Below are 21837 nucleotides of genomic sequence, written 5' to 3'. Positions count from 1 at the left end.
ACTGTGCTATCTAAGGTAAGTGGTTCAGGGTCACTAATATAAGAACCATGTTTGATCAGATCAAGCATCCATCTAATCCAATATCCTGTTCTGACATTACCCAGGCAGATGCCTCCAAGAAGCTTGCAAGCAGGATATTTTCCATTTAATTGATCAATTTATATCCTGCTGTTCAATATAAAAGCATCATCAGCTTGGCTACAAGAACAAAAGCAATAACCTTCCCCCACTGTTATACCCAGCAATCTGGTATTCAGAGGTATTGGAGGAGTGAACTTGGGGCCCACATTTCCTGCAATCACCACTGCCAGATCTCAGACACAGGATCTCCTGGTATGAATTTCCATTTCACCAAATGCTGAAACGAGTAAGGCATGAGCCCAAACATACAGTTCCAGGATGACAACAGAGAGAGAAGAACTTTGCTCCCCTCTCTTGCCCATCCTAAGTAGAATATGACAGACTCTCAGAAATGTCAATTTTATACCTGGTTTGCAATTGAATTTCCCCCTTTGCTAAGCAGCATCCATCCTGGTTTGTATTTGAATGGGTGATATGTATGAGCACTGTAAGATATTCCCTTTAAGAGATGGAGCCGCTCTGAGAAGCACGCTTGCATGCAGAAGGTTCAAAGTTCTCTCCCTTGCATCTCCAAGACAGGGCTGAGAGGGACTCCTGCCTGCAAACTTGGGAAAGCCATTGCCAGTTTGTGTAGACAACACTGAGCTAGATGGACTAATGGTCTGTCGTGGTATAAGGCAGCTTCCTATGTTCCTATTTTCTAACTCTTCTGTTAATATATTTGCAATTACATTTCCCTCTCTCATTCCTATGGGGTAAGGAAAGGATGATATGTGAAGGCTGAGAAGCAAAACCCTCATATATTCCACTACTGGTTTGCTTACAATTTCACAAGGTTTCCACATGCAATTTCTCAGCAATTAGAAGAGCAGACATTTGAAGTCTGCACGCAGTGAAAAAGCAAACAAGTTTATCCTGTGCTAGGATGTAGGATGAAAGGTGCTGAGGTCAACAATGTGACTGAGATATACAGAACGTCAATGCAGTTTTTGGATTATCAATCAAGAAGTATTAATTCCACTAGTACAAAACCATTCAAAATACTGATATCTAGAATTCAAGGGGGAAGAATGCAAATAAGAACAAGCTGCAGGAAGATTTACATAGGTTAGTAGAATATTCTGCATTAGAAAGATAGACTAGGTGAATTAAGCCTACAGTAAAAACCCCAAACAAAAGGTCCCTACACACTTCCAAGCCTTAGGAAACAGATGGCCATTTATAGTTCTGTATGCAATTACTGCACCTGCCTTCTGCTCACCAACTGCAGATTATTTAAGCCACATGTGAAATCCCAAATTAAGTTGAATAGGCAAGCAACATGCATATTTCAGCCAGGGTGAATAACAAGGAGGACACTGTCCCCTGTGGGATGGTGTCCTGTTATGGTCTATCGCAGGGCTGCATAACTTTGGTCTTCCAGCAGTTTTTGGACCTCAGCTTGCATCATCCCTAGTAACATAGCCAATAGTTAGGGATTATCAGAATTGTCATCCATCATCAATATCAGGCCAATGGTCTGACTTGGTATAAGGCAGCTTCCTATGTTCCTATTTGCAGGAGGGCCAAAGTTTTGCGGCCCTATTCTATGGGGATCTGATGTTGTACTTGGGGAAACTGTGAGTTCTTGTATCCCCATTTACTGCCACTCAACTAGTAAAGACAGTCACCGCAGACACAACACCCACACAAAAATATACATTGTCTTTACTTCAAGCATTCTTGTATGAAAATGCACTAAATACCATTCAATTTCAAATAGAAACCAAGGCACTGAAGTCGGGAAAAGAAAACGAAACATTTATTCAGCATTCCTTTGATCAGGACAACGCAAGTCTCACAAGAGTAAAACAGGAAACCATATACAGCATGAATATTTTGTGATTCAACATGAAGGATTCTGCATATCTGGAAAGACTTGTCTGCAATGTAGGACTAAAGCTGATTGAGACCTGGAAGAGCAACTCTTGTGGGCTGGGGTGAGGGGTGGCCTTCTCAGTCCTTGGCAGTAAAGAGATATTGTTAAAACAACCTTGGCTCCTTTTAAAAAATCTTAATAATGCATGTTAGCCATTAAAGCCACTTGCACCTCCTACACAGATATTTTCTGGTACCTGCCTGACAGATCAATGTCCCTCTTTTGACTTTTAGGAAGACTCTGAATCTGGGAGGATTGTTTAATTAAAATTTATTAGCCTGCACCCATATAGGCTAGAGCATATTAGCTTCCCTTCCATCTTCCCATCCAAAACTGCTTATCCAGTTAGTAAACATCAAATAATGTTTTTACTGTTTTTGTTCAGCCAGTTCGCTGTGAGAATAAACTTACATTCAACATTCTTAAGTTTAATAATAATTTAAAAAGAAAACTCTTTTTCTTGTCGGAAGGTTCAACAACACACTTTCCGAGTCAGCAGAAAAGGCAATTGCAAAATAAATGAATAAAATGGGCAACTTCTAGACTTGCTAGTCATGACTAATTGCCATTGAAATGAATGGGACTGTTACGACAAGTTAGTCGTGACTAATAGGGGTGTGCACAAAATAGATTTTATATTCAGTTCCAAGCTCGGAATGTCCAGACTGATGGAATCGACTCAGAACGTTTCGAGCACCATTTTGGACTCCAAAATGGCACTCTTCTGGCCTCTACGCATGTGCGGCAGCCATTTAACATGGTGGTGCTGGCCACACAAATAATTGAGTGTGTGCAGAGGCTAGAAGCGTCCAAAATGGTGCTTGGAACATTTAGAGAGTTCCAAGACAGAATAGAGTCATTCCTTTCTGAGCTCAGAAGTGGCCCTTCATTTGAAGGGTGTTCTATTCTGAGCTCAGAACACTCGAAATGGCTGGTTTGCAGTTCTGACCGCAAATCATTCTGCACATCCCTAATGACTAACTCATTCATTTTCAATGGTACTTAGTCATTACTAGCTTAGTCTGGATGCTGCCCAGTGTACTACAAGGGAAAATGAGCCTTCAGAAATGTGCAATAGTAGATGGAATAGGTCCTTAAGAAGCAATAGTTGGAGTGAAAATGGAGGTATAAGTACACAACGGTGTCTAGTTTCAGCTGTAGAAAGTTGAGGGAGATATAACTCATCAGCTGTAGGAATATCACTGCACAACTAATTTTCTGACAACTCCGCATGTCTCAAACACACAAGCCGGAAGCTTAAGTCTTATGCAGTGGTGCCTCTCAGAGTCGATTAACCCTTGTCATGCTGCACTGGTCGGAATCACCCCATTCTGACTTGGAACTCTTTCAATGTTCAGAGAACAATTTTGGACTCCAAGATGGTGCTCTTCTAGCCTCTGAGCACACTCGGCCATTTGCGTGGTCAGCACCACCATGTAAATGGCTGCCACACATGCACAGAAGCCAGAATAATGCCATTTTGGAGTCCAAAATGGTGCTCAGAATGTTCTGAGTCAGAATGGGGTCGTTCCATCAGAGGAGACATTCCAAGCTCTGAACGGTATACAAAATCAGTTTCGTGCACACCCCATTAGTGCACATTTTGTGAACACCCCTATTACTATATAGACACCTTATGTCAGTCAACACAAGAATGGTGGCAGAATACCACCATAGACCATGTTTCCAGTTTCTAAAAGACACTGAGGGGGGAAAGAGGAGGTGGGGGGAAATAAAAGAAAAATGGTAGTGTGGAGGAAGGGAAAAACAGAGAACAGCAACATGAGAAAAGCAGCACGGAGTCAGGAGAAATCACCTGAGGTTTTATGCTATAAAATGGTCTCTGAGGATCAAATCATATTTATCCTGTATAACCCAAATCAGTGTCCAAAATGGATAGTTAGAAATACTGCTTGTTTTCACAGCAGTATTCCTAACCACACTTACTCACTTTTGATTCAGCTACAGTGGGAGGCAAGTAGACCACATCGAGATTTAAGAAAAAAACAGGGAGATGTTTTTCTCACTTCCAAGCAAGTCAAAGACATGTCTGAGTAGTACTACATCATCTCTGCTTCCTGTGAGTCCAAATTAAGCTCCCGAGGAGGTGATCTTATGAACTTCCTGACAACATCCTCAAAATAAATGCCACATAAGGTTTGTGCTTCAAAGACAATAATTCTTTGACAGGAACACTGGACAGGCAGACAGATTACTTCTTTCTGTACAGCTAATGAACATCTTAAATAATTTTATAAATCAATGTAATGATGATAATTTAAGCATGATAAAACTATGATTGTCCGTGCCTAGAAACATGTAACATTTGATACAAGTTGAACTACCTGCCTAGACCTTCGGGGACAGTGCACAGGTTTGGGGAACCTGGTTGGTAAAATGCCCCCAACTGTTGCCGACGTTGAAAAGGTAGGGAATAAGCAACTTAAAAGTCCTCACAGTGTGTTTCACAAATCTTACCACTTCATAACTTTTACCATCGTAATCATAGTTAACATATATATAGCACTTTAGAGCATTCAGAGCTATATATATATATATATAAATATAAAAATTCAGCCGCAAGCTGCCATGAGATTCTATAATTTTGCACAATAAAATCCAATAAACACAAAACACAAACAGTTACAGCAGCCTTGCAAGGTAGGTCACTATAACTATTCCAATATGGAAGCTTACAGGCTGATAGTCAGTCACCTAATCCATTTCCAGCCCATGTTTACCTCATAACGCTAAGCAAGGGCTGGGAGGAACATTTGCAGATTGAGAGGGAGCAGCTTAACTCTTCCCCTCCCTGTGATTCCTTTCTGAAAATGGCCTCTTGGGCCATTTTTATCCTTTCCCCAGTTGGGTTCCAAAATCAGAAACAAGCCTGGCTTGGGTAAAAACAACCGGGGCATGGGACTGGCAAGAGAAAATTCAGCAGATGCGAGAGGATTAAGCACCACTTCCACATACCAGTTTCCCCCTATGAATGTCTCTCTTGCCAGGCATTTATGTTACCCTGAGAAATGTGGGCTTGGGGACTTGCATTTGCTAAGAAAACATATAATTTTACCCACAACAAACTATAACCATCAGCAGCAACATTAACTGCAGTTAAGCCCAGAGGAGGGAATTTGTCAGGATGTAGGGAGAGGATGTGCACAGTTCCATGGTCTGTTCCCAACTGCTTAATTATGAGTAATGAATATGTTTGCATTGGCCCAGAAGAGTTTTGAAAGACTGGTTGAAAGAAAGAAGAAAATAAACTTTAAGAGAGAGAGAGAGAGAAAACAAACATGTTTGTTGAAATGATAAGTACAGAATTATGGGCCAGGCAGGAGAGAAAGATGTTAAAGAATTCTGTTCATTGAAATATGTGAAAGGGCATCTGACCTGGAAATACGTCTGACATGGATCACTGGGCTTCAGCAATGGATCAGGAAATAGATTATTATTTGAAATCTGAAAAGAGGGATCATTTTAAGAAATTAAAAACAAAGAAAACCATAAAACAAAGCCAGCACACCACAATGTTTCTTGGTAGTTTATGGATACTAATCACCATGTTTCAGGAGCTGCTGGAAAATCTATTCAGTAAAACCAAATTCTTCCAAGTACAGACAAACGAAAATCTCACTGGCAGCATTTCTTGTTCAAAATTCCCAATGCACATTTCATAAAAGAAGAAAGGCAGAGTCTGGTTTTTACCCAAATCACTCAATCAGGACTAAATATATTTGCATATTGCAAAATTCTAATTGGTGCTTTTTGAAGATCTTGAAGGAAGGTGATAGCTTCTCTTAACCATGAGACACTGAAAACAGGACCTGCCACTGCCTGTTAGAATAAATTGTCATCTCTTTTATTTTCTTTTAGATCAAATTTGTTCTAAGGAGAAAGACAGTGCTCGAAGCAGACTCTAGCTACTACCTTTATTTGTCACTTAAGGAACAAAGTCTGCTCCTTTCTTTCAATACTGGCAGAGGGGGGCTTGATTCTATATTCATACTAAAACAACAGTGTATAGTTTCATCTGAATCTGTTACCGTATTTTATGGACTATAAGACGCACTTTTTTCCTCGAAAAATATCCGCCAAAATTTAGGTGCATCTTATACTCGTAACTGCGTCTTATACTTGTAAGCCTGCCCAACAGGTTCGAGGGGGGGCACTATCCCCCGGCAAAGCCTGTACCGATGCTAAAGGAGGGGGTTGGGGACGTCCCTCTATTAACCCCGTGCCGCCTGGGGACTGCCACTCCAGCTCACCCTCCGCCGCTTGGGCCGTGGACTCCTCCTCCCCCGACGAGCCGGTGGCCTCCGAGGATCGTGCAAGTTTTACATCACCACCAGCAACACCATCGTTATCAGCTCTCCCTCCCATTTTACTTTCTGCAAACATGTTCAGCTGCCTACCGGTAATTATATCAAGATGGTTCGCTGCCCGTGTCAGAGTGGCAACGACCTTGAACAAGGGACTGGAGGAACTGCGCATTGGATCCATATCACAATTGCTCAGGCAACAATAGCTATGTCGTTGCCCCATCCCCCCTTTTTGCCTGGTAGCTCTTCTGATGCAGAGAGGAAGGCTTCAAGGAGCAGAGTGTTCATGCTTCAATGCATGTCATTTCATCCTTTGGATTTTTGTCTGTCTTGGGTTATGTGCAGGGATCAGAACTGATAATCCGATGCAACGAATGGATTCGAAGAACCCTAACTGTAATCAGTGCTCCTGTGTGTTCTACAATTCTTTCCGTCGTTTCACTCCAAACCGTCTGTATTTCTTGCAATGTGTTTTTGTAGTGTGAGTGAAGCAGCCATGTGCAAAAGACTACAAAACCAGCACTGCAGTGTGCAGCCATGCATGCATGGAAATATCTGGGACTTTTAATTGACCATACCAAGAGAAGAAAGTGCAAAGAAGTAGGAGAGCCGAAGTGGTGGCTGCTCTCTCCCCTGGAAGTTCATATGACCCCTGCCCACTCACCCCAAGTATGTGCATTCTGGTGAGGAGAAGGAAAGCTCGAAAACGAAAGAGGGTGTTGTTTTTTTAATAGGGTCAGCGGCGAGGTTGAAGAGAAAACAAAGAGTGGAGTAGGAGCAATTGAAAGAGGACTTATCTGAGGCAAGAAGAAAGGAGAACAAACTGAAGCAAGGCTGAGAGTCCTTTCCTGGAGCTAGCAGGACTTTTCGGTACAGTTTTGATAACCGTTTAATATGTTAAAACCCTGAAAAACTGGATTAAAATTAAGGTGCGTTTTATAGTCCGTAGCGTCTTATAGTCCATGATAGCTCTTTTGTTCATTCATTAGCAAAAACATAAAATACTCAGTATTCAAATAAGTGGTGGAGATATAATTGGGTGGGTATGTCCAAAGAACATGCACTGCTCTGCAGGTGAGTGGAGGACCATGCATTGGGTTGGGAGAACACAGGCTTTCTGTGCTCTAGCTACACTGGTTCAAAAGAAAAGCTAGATTTCTTTTTTGTTATGTTTTCCCTCACCTGATAATCTCCACATTACTTGGAAGGAAGCAGGTTTCACTGGCTGACACCCTAACTACCCACAGCAGAAACAGAACATGAGCTCTTACTCTAGCTGTGCACAGTGGAGCACACAGCAAGAAGGATGCAATTCAGGGATATTCAAAGTACCCTGTGCCTTTCATAAATATGTCTCTGAGGACCACAAAGCTCTCAGGGACATACTTTCAGATGGCACAAAATTATTGGAGTGGGGAGGAGAGAGGGGGTGAATTTCATTCACGTTCCAAACCTGCTGAAGTAGTTAGCCACTGATTTTAATGGGATGTACTCCCAAGTAAATGTATACAGGACTGCAGTCTTAGCTATTAGTTTAGTTTCTTTCATGTATATCCCGCTCCATCTCAACGATTCTGAACAGTTTACACAAAAATATTTAATGTTAGAAAGGAAAACCCACAAATAATTGGGTTCCTCCCTAAATATTCCATTAACTGTTCCAGCATAGGTTATTGCTCTATGGCAATGGCTTTCAAACTCTGCTCCTGAAGTTCATCAATGAGAAGAGCAGACAAGGTTATCTGAAGAGCAACTTATCCCCATTGCCAATCTTCCCCTGCAACATGAAGTCTGCTCTTACCTCTTACCTCTTCAGTTTCGAAATCCCCTGTCTATGATGTCCGCATGCTCTGCAGCAGGGAGAACAGGCAGATGTGTGAATGGACAGATGATTCAGAAGAACCCCAGTTACAGGTAAGCAACCCAAGTACTTCTCTGTCCACCACACAGATGGGCTCATCGCAAGCTTTCATCATTGGAGGTTGGGCAGCAGAAACACTCGAGGTAAGGCAGGCAATGGAATCCATATTCTCCATCAGAGAAGATGGCGTGCAAAACAACATGCCCAAAGAACCCAAGCGATCAGTGGGAACAGAGGAAAGAGATATACACAGTGAGAGTTCCAGCGGAGCATGAAAGCATCTCCCAAAGGACCCCCTGCCCATCCCTGCCCTTATGCAGAACTGCTGGTTCTCAGGGCTTGCAAACAGATCTATTTCCAGTGTATCCCACAGTCTGAAGATCTTGCAGAGTGAAAATGGATTGAGGTTCCACTCATGCGAGGAGGAGGGTGTTCTGCTGAGGCAATCTGGTAGGATGTTCTTGCGGCCCTGATGTGAATCGCCGAAAGTTAAGACCAATGACGGAGAATCCACCCCCGTATTTGTAACGGCGGATGGAGCAGGGTTCATGATCCTGAGCCCCCTTGATGGTTTATATATGCTTCCACAGATGTGTTGGCAGTCATAATTTGTATGTATCATCCCAAGACAATGGGCTGGAACCCCTTCAAGGCTTTGTAAACTGCAAAGAGTTCTAAATAGTTTATATGATGGGTGGTATCCTGGAGTAACTATTGCCACTTGATCTGGAGGCCCGAGGTGGGTGCCCCACCCAGTATCTGATGTGTCCGTGATGAGAAGAACCTGATGAGCTGGAGCCTGGAACGGCATGGACATGAACAGGTTGGCCTGGGAGGTCCACCAGAAAAGGGACCGGCGCACGCCAAGAAGAAGGTTCAGAAGTCTGCACTGGGAGTCTTGTTGAGGACCAAAGGTGTCAAGAAACCAAGAAACCAACACTGAAGCATGCAGAGGCGAGCGAGGGGCAAGGTGGTAGTGGTAGATACCATAAGGCCCAACATGCGCTAGATGTCTCTTGCCGGGTGAAGGGGGATCCTCCGAAGGGAGATAGCCATACAATAAAAGGTAAATGGCAGCCCAAGTGGAGACAAAAATAGTGCCTAAGAACTGTATGACATGGGATAGCCACAGTTGGAATTTTCTGTGATTTACCTTGAGGCCCAATCATTGGAGCATATCTAGAGAGAGCTATGGCAAGATGGTTACACAGGGTAGTGTGGGCCCATGCAACCAAGAGCCAGTTGTCCAAATATGGGGAAATACGTACACACAGTTTTTGGAGGTAAACAACCACTAGTGCCGTACACTTTGTGTAGATCCTCAGGGCAGAGGATAGGCTGAAGGGCATGGCCCAGAATTGAAGTTTTCCAGAGCCAACTTGAATATGAAGGTATTTCCTGTGCTGTGGGCCAATAGTAATGTGGTAGTATGCAAATCTATGGAAGCAAACTACATTCCTTCCTCGAGCAAAGGTAGAATGTCTGCGATGGTGAGCATACGAAACCTTTTGTAGGCAACATACATATTTAGTGCTCTTAGGTCCATGTTTGGGCGCAGACCACCATCCTCCTTTGGAATGGCAAAACAGACAGAGAATAAACTAGCTTTGAGATGGGAAGGGACTTAGTTCTATAGCTTCTTTTTCCGATAAGGTACAGACTTTGTCCCAAAGCACTGAAGTTGGAAGTGTGACCATGCAGCCAGAGTCGGGGGGGGGGGTGTTCTAAGAACTCTATGCCATAGCCTAGACTTACAACAGTGAGGACCTAGTTGTCAGAAGTGATGCTCTCCCACATGTCCATAAAGGAATGCAGCCATGTCCCAGGCTAGAGATAGTCATGCTAGCTTATGATAGGAGGCAGATCTGGGCTTGAATTGAGAAGGTTTGGCTGGTGGAAAAGGCCTCTTCCAAAACTGGTTGAACTTGTGTTGACAAAAGGTATGATCAGTATGGGACAGAGAGGAAGATCTCAAGGAGACTGGGTGCTGTGACTTGAAGGGCCTATTGTATCTGGAGGATGCAGAAAAAGAAGACGACGACCAACTCATCAACTGTGCAGTCGTACAAAGTTTCTGAACTTTCTCCAATGTGTCATTTGTTCTGAGTCCAAAGAGAGCCCGACGATTGAATGGCAGATCCTTGATCCCTGTCTTGGCCTCGGGGGTGAAGCCCGAAAAGCATAGCTATACGTACCCTCACAAAGCAATGGAGTTAGTCACAGACCTGGCAGCAGAGTTGGTGGTATGCCTTGAGGTACGCAGGAGCTGTTTACTATGGTAAAAGGCTTTGCATTACAAAATGAGAGCAGTATCCTTTTCATCTGAAGTGAGTCCAGGACAGGTGAGACCTTTTTCCAAAGGAGATGGTTATAATGTGACATGCATGCCTGGTAATTGGCAGTTTTAAGTAGCAAGTAGGAAGTGGAGTAGAGGCACCTGGCAATAGAGTCAAGCTTCCTGACTTCATTGTCAATAGGCACAGATAGAGTATGTTTACATGATTTGGCTTGAGCCCCTTCAACTATGATAGAATTAGGAGCTGGATGCTTCTGGAGGAATGGACAATCAGTCAACTGCACCCTACAGAAATTTTCAATTTTCTTTGATGTTGGGGGAACCAAGGACAGCTTTTTCTAGTAAAAGTGAGTAATGTCCAGTAGAACAGCATTCATGGGCAAGGCCCCCCGAGGCTGAGCAGCAGCAGCAATAAGAGTTCCACAGGGATCTGTACTTGGACAGGTGCTTTTTAATTTATTCATAAATGATCTAGAAGTTGGAGTAATCAGCTAAGTGGCCAAATTTGCAGATGGCACCAAACTATTTAAGGTAGTGAAACCCAAAACAGATTATGAGGAGCTCCAAAAGAATTTCTCCAAACTGGGGGAGTGGGTGACAAAATGGCAAATGTGGTTCAATGTTGGGAAGTGTAAAATGATGCACATTGGAACAAAAAAAAAAACACTTCACATATATACTGATGGGATCTGAGCTCTCAGTGACTAACCAGGAGAGGGATCGTGGGGTCGTGGTGGACAGCTCGTTGAAAGTGTCAACTCAATGTGCGGAAGCTCTGAAAAAGGCCAATTCCATGCTAGGGATAATTAGGAAGGTAATTGGAAATAAAACTGCTAATATTATAATGCCCTTATACAAAACTATGGTGCGGCCACACCTGGAGTACTGCGTACAATTCTGGTCACCATATGTCAAAAAGGACATTGTAGAGCTGGAAAAGGTGCAGAGGTTAACCAAGACAATCAGGGGCCTAGAGTACCTTCCTTATGAGGCAAGGCTGCAAACCAGGGGCTTTTCAGTTTAGAAAAAAAGATGAATGTGGGGTGATAGGATAGAGGTCTATAAAATCATGAATGGTGTGGAGAAAGTGAATAGAGAGGAATTTCTCTCCCTCTCACATATAACACTAGAACCAGAGTCACCCCATGAACCTGATTGCCAAGAAATTTAGGACCAACAAATGGAAGTACTTTTTCACACAACAAATAATCAACTCGTGGAATTCTCTGCCACAAGATGTGGTGACAGCCAACAACCTGGATGGCTTTAGAGGGGCTTGGATAACTTCATGGAGGAGCGATCTATCAATGACTACTAGTCTGAGGACTATAGACCATCTTCGGCCTCAGAGACAGGATACCTCTGAAAACCAGTTGCAGGGGAGTGACAGCAGGAGAGAGGGCATGCCCTCAACTCCTGCCTATAGGCTTCTAGCGGCATCTGGTGAGCCGAAGTGAAACAGGATGCTGGACTGATGCAGCAGTGCTGTTCTTATGTTCTTAAGGGCTGAAAAAATCCTAGGTGCCTGGCTGTCCAATGTCAATGGGCAAGCTAGAACGTGGGCTGAATGAATGGAACAAAGGAAAAAGCTTGGTTGAAATTAAGAAAAGGCAGAACAAAATGATGTGGAACAGGATTCAGGGCAGATTCAAACTTAGGAGCCAACACAGAAAAAATACAGTTTCCAACTTCCATCTAACAACCATTGAAGGAGGTCCATTCAAGGAAGCCTAAGCAGATCTGCTGACCAGCATGTGAGCAGCCATCCCCCACTTCCTTTTATGAGAGCTGCTTGGAGCCTGGATCCAAGAGAGTAGGGACAGGTGGTACTCTCTGGAGCCAAGAAAGTAGGGACAGGTGAGCTTACATTCCCAGGCACAGTGGGGGCGAGTTCCTGACACAAATCTGAAATATTATAAGACTGAGGTTAGCATCTAGGAACACATTTGAAGTTTTACTTCAGGCGTGGGAATGGACAGAGCCTAAAAACTGAAAATATTTGATTCTCCCGAGAAAACCTCTGTGTGAATTTCATATGGTTGAAGTCCAGACTGGTTTAGGTCAAACTTTATATTTATAGCATCAGTGCCTTGCAGCATGAAATATTTTCCTTAATGCCCCATTTTCAATGATTTACAGTTCATAGAAGGTATATGTGTTTTAAGAAAGCACCATACTAGCTCTAATTCTTGGCTGTTTGGTACCTTCTTTGGACCAAAAGCAATCACAGCCTTCTTGTGAACTCTTCTGCTTTATGTACTTTATTGTAATATGTGCTTTATGTAATTAGTATTTCTTACTAATGCCAATAATTAAAATAAGTTCTATTCTCTAAATAAAATGAAGATAGCATGCATGCTCTTTGGCTATTTAAACTCTGCTCTTCACAAAAAAACTGGTGGGGCAGAGAAAGAGTGGGAAGAGAACCTTTCCTGGCATACAGAATTTGCTGAAGCTGGATTAAATTACAGAAAGCATAAAAGCTCGTTATAAGTAGACATCCAAGAAGCAGAGAATCTCTTAGGTCTTCTTTTTGAAAATCTCTCAAGGAATGCTGAATCAACCCCAAAGTTCCCAATATGAATATTTACACTACTCCTGTTTAGGAAAGCTGTAGCATCCTCCAATATTATAACTATATATATTTTTAAACAGCAGGCATAAAATTATTATCTCAAGGAGCTGGAGAAGCTTGTGAAGCATAGCTATGCTGCTGGTGCACACAGACAACTTTATTTACTGAATATGTGCTTTAAACAAACAAAAAATTCACATCTTTCCCTTCTAGCAGATAAACTATAGAAATCAATTTTTACTTTTTGTACAACTCTTTATTATCATCATTATCATTTTGCACAGGTACTAAATTTAAAAGATATCAACAGAAGTTCGAAGAACTAACAGCAGAGATAGATATAATATTACTTACATGTTTACCAGTGAGCCTGCAACTGTGACATTAGTAAGAATAATTTTTATCAATTCCCTGCCCACCATTTTTCACTGCATTCTGTCTATTATCATTCCATTTTCTTTTGCTCCCTATTGCATATTCCACAATTTGGCTCATCTTCTACATCAGCTTAGAACAGGATGTGAGTCCATGGGATACTAGACAAGGCATGTTCAAGGACTGACCTTGAACAGGGATTGGCCAAATGTGGCGAACAGGTAGCAGACTTGGAGTAACAGGTTTCCACAGACAAACTTCCCTTTACTATGACAGTATGACTAACCCTGATCCACTACTGGCAGCCTAATAACTATAGAAAAGTAATAGAGAATGAAGCTTTGTCACAAGAAAAAGATGTATTAAGTATTTGATCAGTTGTCCTAATTGCATCTGCTTCCTATAAAAATCAACATAATAATTAAAGAGACTATACCCAGGATTCTGGGCCTACTTTTAATAATAGCAACATTATTGATATTATTATCAGCACAAAAAAGCTCAACTCTGTGATGTATAAATCATGCAAACTAAGCTTTATTTTTGCTTATTTTGCACAATTCACTCTGCTTTTTTAATCATGGGGAGGGATAAGAAACTACATAAGGCTGATGTATTCTACCCTTTGACCACTAGAACACTTATTCAGGTATCGCTTTGGTTCTGAGATTTTAACAAGTAGCGTCCACACACTCTCTAGCTTGTCTTCATAGTTTTGATGGCTGAGAACTTCAGATTTTTTGTGTTTTTTAAAAAACAAAAATGAACTCTCAGAAAGCAGTATTCTATACACACCACCCCCAAATGAGCTGATTTTCTGCAAAGATCACATAATTTGTTTATATTTTTAGCAAGGAGCCACAAAATGTCTCCCGGGAAATTACCTTGGAGATAATTTCCAGCCACCTAAGAACCACGTATAGGTGAATTTTAACCCTATTTTGACCCACGGATAACAAGGCCAGGTGCACATGGCCCAACCACAGATACATGGAACTGCAGGTGTCAGGACTGTGGATAACAAGGTCCACCTGTGCTGTACAAACAGTACACTTCCTGTCTCTACCATACATTCGAGGGACCATACATTCGAGGGACATTAAGCAGCTGTGAAAAAGGCAAATTCCATGCTAGGGATCATTAGGAAGGGGACTGAAAATAAAACGGCTAACATTATAATGCCCTTATACAAAACTATGGTGCGACCACACTTGGAGTACTGCGTACAGTTCTGGTCACCACATCTTAAAAAGGACATTGTTGAACTGGAGAAGGTACAGAAAAGGGCAACCAAGATGATCAGGGGACTAGAGCACCTTTCCTATGAGGCAAGACTACAACACCTGGGGCTTTTTAGTTTAGAAAAAAGACGACTGCGGGGAGACATGATAGAGGTCTATAAAATCATGCATGGTTTGGAGAAAGTGGAGAGAGAGAAATTATTTTCCCTCTCACACAACACTAGAACCAGGGGTCACTCCATGAAATTGATTGCCAGAAGGTCTAGGACCAACAAACGGAAGTACTTTTTCACACAACGCGTGATCCACTTGTGGAACTCTCTGCCACAGGATGTGGTGACAGCCAACAACCTGGATGGCTTTAAGAGGGGTTTGGATGACTTCATGGAGCAGAGGTCTATCAATGGCTACTAGTCGGAGGGCTGTAGGCCACCTCCTGCCTCAAGGGCAGGGTACCTCTGAGTACTAGTTGCAGGGGAGTAATGGCAGGTGAGAGGGCATGCCCTCAACTCCTGACTGTAGGCTCCCAATGGCATCTGGTGGGCCACTGTGCGAAACAGGATGCTGGACTAGATGGGCCTTGGGCCTGATCCAGCAGGGCTGTTCTTATGTTCTTATGTACCTAGGTTCAATTTAAAAATGAACACATGTAAATTCACACAAAAACATATATACCTGAATACATATACAGAATTATGTCTGAATAGGGGCTCACAATGGGACACAAATGATTAACATCCGTACCATGGGCATCTCTACAATACCATGACATCCTCACAATACTATTCCCAAATTTTTGAACAGTTCCCACTTGAACCAAACCAGAGAAGTCCTCCTCATTAATCTGTTCCCCAAAGCAGAACCCTTTGGCAATTTGTTCCGGCCAGTCATACAGCTTCCATGATGCTCCCAAATATACATAAATGTCCTTTACTCATGACTTTCTGAAGTAATCTTCATGGTTGTCAGACTTCGTTCCTGTCAAACTGAAGGGTGGCAGTCAAGGCAGAGAGGCCTAAGTAGCTGAGTATTAAGCAAGTATGCCTAATTTTTCTATTACGAGTTAGGAAGAATCATGTACTTCACTTTGACATATTGTTAAATAGCTTCCTTGGTGTCTGACTAGTTTCCTTATACTGTAGTTCTCTCTTATAGCTACAGCTGAACAGTAGTGAACAAGCCAAATCCTTTACTAACATCCATATAGGTTCAAAATCTGCCTAGTCAAGTCCTATCAGAAATATTACTTGACTAGCCCCACTAGCTCCAAAATTATTTACTTGATTCAGGAGTATCTCAATATGAATTCTACAACTAGATATAAATTCTCTAAGGCAATTGCGTAATCTATTTAAACAGACATATACCTAAAGACCAGACACTTATTTTTTGTCACAGAACAAGTCTTAAAAGTTGTGACTTGAATTCAGGCTGTAGCAGCCTTGGGCTTTTTTTAAAAAAAGGAAAATCTCCAGTGTGGAACAAGGAAAAGGTATGGATAAACTACAAGTGATGATAGCAACATCATCACTATGCTGATTAATATCCAATGTTGTAAAAATGTTTCAAAGTATAACCGTTACCAAAAATTGTCTTTTAAAAACACCATACAGTAAAAGAAATAAGAAAAAAAGGCACATGACATTATCTTAGTAGCCTAGGGCATCAGCAAATGCCTAGACTTAACACAGTAATTCCAAGTTTGGCAGTGTGTGCGTGCGTGTGTGTGTGTGTGTGTGTCACAATTTTCTCTCTTAAGAAGATCATTTGACATACCTTTGAATTTAACAAGCCTGACGGCCCAAGCACTATCACTGACAGTAGCCACAGGGACAGCCAGGTATCATCTGCCACTTCAGGGAGACTGGCAAACTTTTAAAAGGTATTTAAAACTTTTACCAAAAACCTAACATCAGTGCAAGGGAAAAGCAAAGCAAAACAGAGTCAACCATGAGAACCTATACACAGCCCATGTTGATCTTCCACCTGTTCACATAGCAAGTACAGGAAATCATGCACAAATGGTGCAGCGCAGGTGGGAGAAAAAAATTAAATGGATCATGCAATAACTAGCCAATATATTAAAACATGGATACTTCCCTAGAAGCCCAATGGCATGGACTGTCACTGCCCTTGACATCTCTCTCACTCACTCACTCACAGCTTTAAACTAGTAATGTATGTATGTGAGGGAGCATTAAACAGGGATGTGCACCAATAGTGATTTGAGTACTGATTCAAAGCACAGCCCAGGCACCTTTAAAAGGAAATAGAATAGGTCCATACCTGCTCCTCACTGCTCGCTGGAGTTTCCTGCTGCAGCGGCGCTCCACCCCCAGCTACCCTCACGGACCAATGGCATGCACATACAACCATGCTGACCATACAAATGGCTGCTACAGATGCGCATAAGTTATGTGTGTGCCACTACCACGCAATGGCAGCTGGGGGGAGTGGCACCTGCTGCATGAGGGTGCACCACCGCAGCAGGCAAGCAGGAGGAGGAGCAGGTAGGGACCTGCTCTCCTCTCTTTTAAAAAGGTGCCCAGTATGTGCTTCGAATCAGGTATTGAATCACAATTTGTTCACATCCCTAATGAGCAATGCCAGCTGCAGGATTTGCGGGGGTAAGTAACTTAGTAGATGTGCTATACTCATACACAGAATTTGCTCATGCTACCTTTGACCTTCTTGTATGCTCTATGCAAAATGAGAACACTACTGCTGTTGGGGGGAAAGTGAGCCCTTTCTTGGTCTGGAGGAAATAAAATAAGTGACTGTCTTTGTTAGTCTTGAGGGGATGCAGTAAATTATCATTAAAAGGTGCTGACTCTGTCTGTATAGAGTGTATATGAACTTGAATATTTCAATGCATGGAAGATAAGAGATGCTTTGAATAAAAACCCAACATATTTGTGCAGCCTCTTAGAAGTTAGGTTAAAGAGCAACATCAGCAAATAGTACTCACAGTGAAATAGTAGAAAAAATATTTTCTTTTCCATTTAGAAAAGAAAAATGATTTGTGCTTTTAACCTACTTGTAGGTAACTCTAAAACAGTAATAAATAATTGCCAATAAATCATTATTTATACAAGTGTCAACAGGGTACAACAATTTTAAAAACTAAGGTCAACTAAATCAAGCTGCAGGATTTAGTTTGTTCTTTAAATAACAAGTAGGGAGAAGACTCACGTACATACATGAATTGCTCTGACGACAGTGAGCCCCTGGGTATCGCCTGCCCATCGCGCCAGTCAGCACATTATCCCGTGTCGTCAGCCGTTTTCAAAGCACACGGCAGAATTGTCTTACTGGGGGAAGAGAAAAAACCAAGCAGAGGGAGAAAAAGAAAAAACAAAATGCAAAGATTTAGTACAATGTCTGTATTGTTTTCATTAAAATGCTAATGACCCTCTCCCTGGTTTCGGATAACCATGTTTATAAATTATTCATAGTTATGCTGGCGGTAGAGATGAACTGTTGGGCTATTGATGCAGAGCAAATTTACCGTTTGCACTCATCCTCCACTGATAAACATAAATAATGCCAAGGCAAACACACTATCTTGATACACTGGCTCATCTGGGATTTCACAACCTCAGGATGGGCTGTGTTTCTCTAGGTACTGACTTCTGTTTTAAGTAAAGCTTAACTGTGCAACTCAGCAGTGGGTAAATTACCTCAGTTCTGACAAGGCAGATGCAATGAACAATCAACCAGAAGTCATCACAGAGGTTAGAAAGAAAGAAAAATTCATTAGCTCTAGCGATTTGCCTTAAGATACCTCCAGATGTTTCACGGAAGAGAGACTAGTCACATGTAGCCAGGAAAAGCAAAAACCTGTCTTAACAAAAATGTAATCCACTAATTCAGTAATGCACAAGCTTTTGATAACCAAGGCATACTTTTTTCTCAATTAAAACTGGAGGCACACTTCACTTCCACCAGAAAAGGTTGACTTTTAGAATGAATGAGATTAAGAATTACATGACATGAATTTCCATAGGACTTTATCTAACCGTAATCTTTCAACCTAACTTATCTCACAGGGGTGTAGCAAGGATAAAAGAGGTGGCAGAGATCATGTACACTGCCCTGAATGCCTTGGAGGAAGAACAGGTTTTTAAAACTATAATAAATTAATATTAACCCAAACTGTTAACAGGTCCAAGTCAGGCTCTCTATCCACACAAATCTGAAATAAACATTGTTGTTGTTGTTGTCTAATTATTTATTTTATTTATTTATTTTACATTTCTATACTGTCCCATCTAGTAGCTCTGGGTGGTTTACAAGCCATACGTTGTCATGAAATAAAGTGGAATATGTGTACACATCCATACAAAACAGACCCATATATAGGCAAATTGATATAGTTAACATGAGACATAAAATCTCTGGCATTAGCCACATATCCTCAGCAAATTCTAGCTTTGGCATTTTCGCTTAAAATGTTCAGGAAGATTATTTTTAGTCAAAAACTGAAATGGGAAAAGGTTTTAGAAAAGTTAACTTTCAAAGGATATATCAATCAATTTGCAGTTTGAAGTAGTACATATAAAGTAGAGTGAGGCTGTTGATTGGTGTTTATAGTTACACTTGGGGAGGTTCAGACAGTAGGAGACTGTGACGCTTTGAGCTTGACTGAATAAGCAGGGGCGTAACTATAATAAGGCAAGGGGAGACAGTTGTCTGGGGGCCCACTGCCTTGGGGGGGTCCCCAAAGGCAAGTCACATGACTGACTCCCCCAGCTGCGCACCCGCCCGGGCTTCCTTCAGTTGTATTCATCCTCCGAAACTGATGTGAGTGTTGACCTGGAGTTACCAGAACAGCATGTCTTTCTCTAGCACCATTAAATGACTTGCATCGTCCACAATTTACAAAACCTTTAAAAAAAATTTAGGATGATGTTCTATTGTGGCATATATATATATATATATATATATATATATATATATATATATATATCACACATCCATACACACACATCCATTTTACTATGCTTTTTGTTACCACTATTCAGCTTCATTTAAGATTTCTCTACTTCATGAGCTGAGCTTCGGGTGGGGGGGCATTTTAAAATCTTGTCTCTGGGCCCACTCCACCCTTCCTACGCCCCTGTGAATAAGCCAAATAACTGGGAGAGCAGGGGCGGGGGGTGGGGGAGATGGAAGGGAGAACAACTTTGCTAATAACCTTCACAGTTTATGGTTTTAATCTATTAGAAGGTCAGAACAATTGCAGTGTGTAAGAGGGCACCCTTTAAAAAAAAGAAGAAAGAAGAAAATCATACCCAACTTAAACCAAGAAAATCATACCCAACTTAAACCAAGGCCATGTGAAGATGTTATGTGGGTAAGCCATAGCCTATTGGCTCATGATATGGCACTGAGCGCTAGCGATTCCCATCTTATGTTTTCATTCCAAAAAAAGCACAAGTGAGAAGGGGCAGTTACTAAATAGTTCTAACAGGGTGCTAGTCAGCAATATACCATCACTCCTGATAAAAATAAACAGGATCCTAATCAATCTAAAGCATACAGCTTCGGCAGGTTCTCTGCAGAATTCTGTGCAGCAAAACTGCTATGCCTTGCTAACCAGCTGACTGGTATCTCTATGCCTGGCCCATTTCCTGTGACTTCTAAAAACAACAGGGATCCTGAGCAGCTCCATTCTTCCGACAGTCATGACCTCTCCTGCTGTCCTGCTCTTGTCACAGGAATATTCAGCTACCCAGAGGTTTGAGAGCAGGCTTGCCACCCATTCTTTATTTCAAAGAACAGGTCTTTATTTAGCATTAACATGTACCTGTTCTTTATCGACTTAATAAAGAACACAGTTTGTTCTATATTTTCAGCGCTCTGAGGTAGGCCAGTCACTGAATGCAGTGAACACACAATGAAGAGGCTGGCTTCATGCTGCAGGCCCCTAGGCAGCAGTAGTAGTGTGCACAGAACCAGCGACTGCTGGTTCGAAGGGTGGGGAGGATAGCTTTAAGGACCAGGGGAGGGTGTGCTTACCCATCCCCCGCCGCGTTTCCCTCGCCAGCGCTGTGTCTAAAAATGGTCTCATGGAGGCAGCATACTTCCTTGCTGCCCTGGTGTATGTCGGAGCGTAAGTGCCCGGTGTGTGTGTGCACACATCGCAACATGTGCATGAGCACCGGCCACTGACATTGCTCACTTGAAAACATAAAATTTCAGTCAGGGAGTAGTTCTCCCCTCTGTCCCTTCTGTGTGCCTGATGTCCACACAGAGGATGTCCTGACTGCATAGGAACATTTTGCATGGTGTGAATTGCATGTTCAGAATAGGGCATGTTTTTCAGCGTACAGATCAGTGGTCCCTCTAATTTTTTTCATCTCTGTGCAGAATGAGTTTTGTTCTGGGCGGCAGTATCAAGGCACTGTGTGCGCACATGCATTCAGAGAGGGGCCTTCCTAATTCAACCTGAGCAGGATCTAAAATTAACTGAGTGGACATTAAAAAACTTGTGAGCACACGTACGTCTTGGAGGGAACAGTGGTGCAGATCTTGCCATTCGTGCTTAAATTCACTATGATCTAAATGCACAGGCTAGTATGCAGATAAAGTAAAACCTATGTGTAGATTTCAGGGACACACAGGACATAGGGCCAGCCACCCTGATCAGTATCTTCTCCCTCATTACATATAAGGAAAGAGAAAAAAGATCTGCATACGATTTATTAACGAAAATGGGAAACAGAAAATTGAGTGTGTGTTTGTGTTGCAATTACTTTAAAAGAAAAAAGAAGTTGAGATATATGAACACCCCCTTCTCAACTCAAAAGCCATCTGAGTTTTGTGAGCCCAAAGGTTTGCGAAGTATTCTTCCTAAATGCTTGCAAAATCCAGATAGCATAATCCCTCCCCCGCTCAGTCAGCCCCCTGATCCATTTCACAAGCAAAACACACACACACTTTTACTTTTGCAAGGGGAAACCAGCAGCAGGAAGGCTCACAAATAGGCCAACACAAATCATCCCAATGGCAGAAGGACTCACTTGCAAAACAGTTGGCTATTCCACTTGCAGAACAAATGAATATTCTGCCTGTCGTCCTGCTTGCTTCCAGAATTTGAATGTGCTTTCACAAGACACAATCTGTGAAGTAGTCCCTCATAAATCAAGGGATCCCAACAGTA

General features: G+C 42.1%; 1 protein-coding gene across 15 annotated transcripts in view; it reads right to left on the bottom strand.

Moving 5' to 3' along the window:
* Positions 1 to 21837, bottom strand: part of APBB2 (amyloid beta precursor protein binding family B member 2) — a 251129-nt gene that overhangs the window by 119739 nt on the left and 109553 nt on the right. For 6 of the 15 annotated variants that reach the window (XM_053253571.1, XM_053253573.1, XM_053253568.1 and 3 more), the window contains exon 2: positions 17873 to 17983. In XM_053253571.1, coding sequence (XP_053109546.1) covers positions 17873 to 17918 — 46 coding nt within the window. In that variant the 5' untranslated portion in view covers positions 17919 to 17983. Of the gene's footprint in view, positions 1 to 5395; positions 5465 to 15450; positions 15469 to 17868; positions 17984 to 21697; positions 21809 to 21837 lie in introns of those variants that run through there. The other 9 variants (XM_053253574.1, XM_053253580.1, XM_053253576.1 and 6 more) reach the window with 5 other exon arrangements.

Source organism: Hemicordylus capensis, chromosome 5 (genome assembly GCF_027244095.1).
Source record: "Hemicordylus capensis ecotype Gifberg chromosome 5, rHemCap1.1.pri, whole genome shotgun sequence".
NCBI lineage: Eukaryota > Metazoa > Chordata > Lepidosauria > Squamata > Cordylidae > Hemicordylus > Hemicordylus capensis.
The sequence above is the reverse complement of the archived record's forward strand: the minus strand, read 5'-3'. Positions and strand labels throughout refer to the sequence as shown.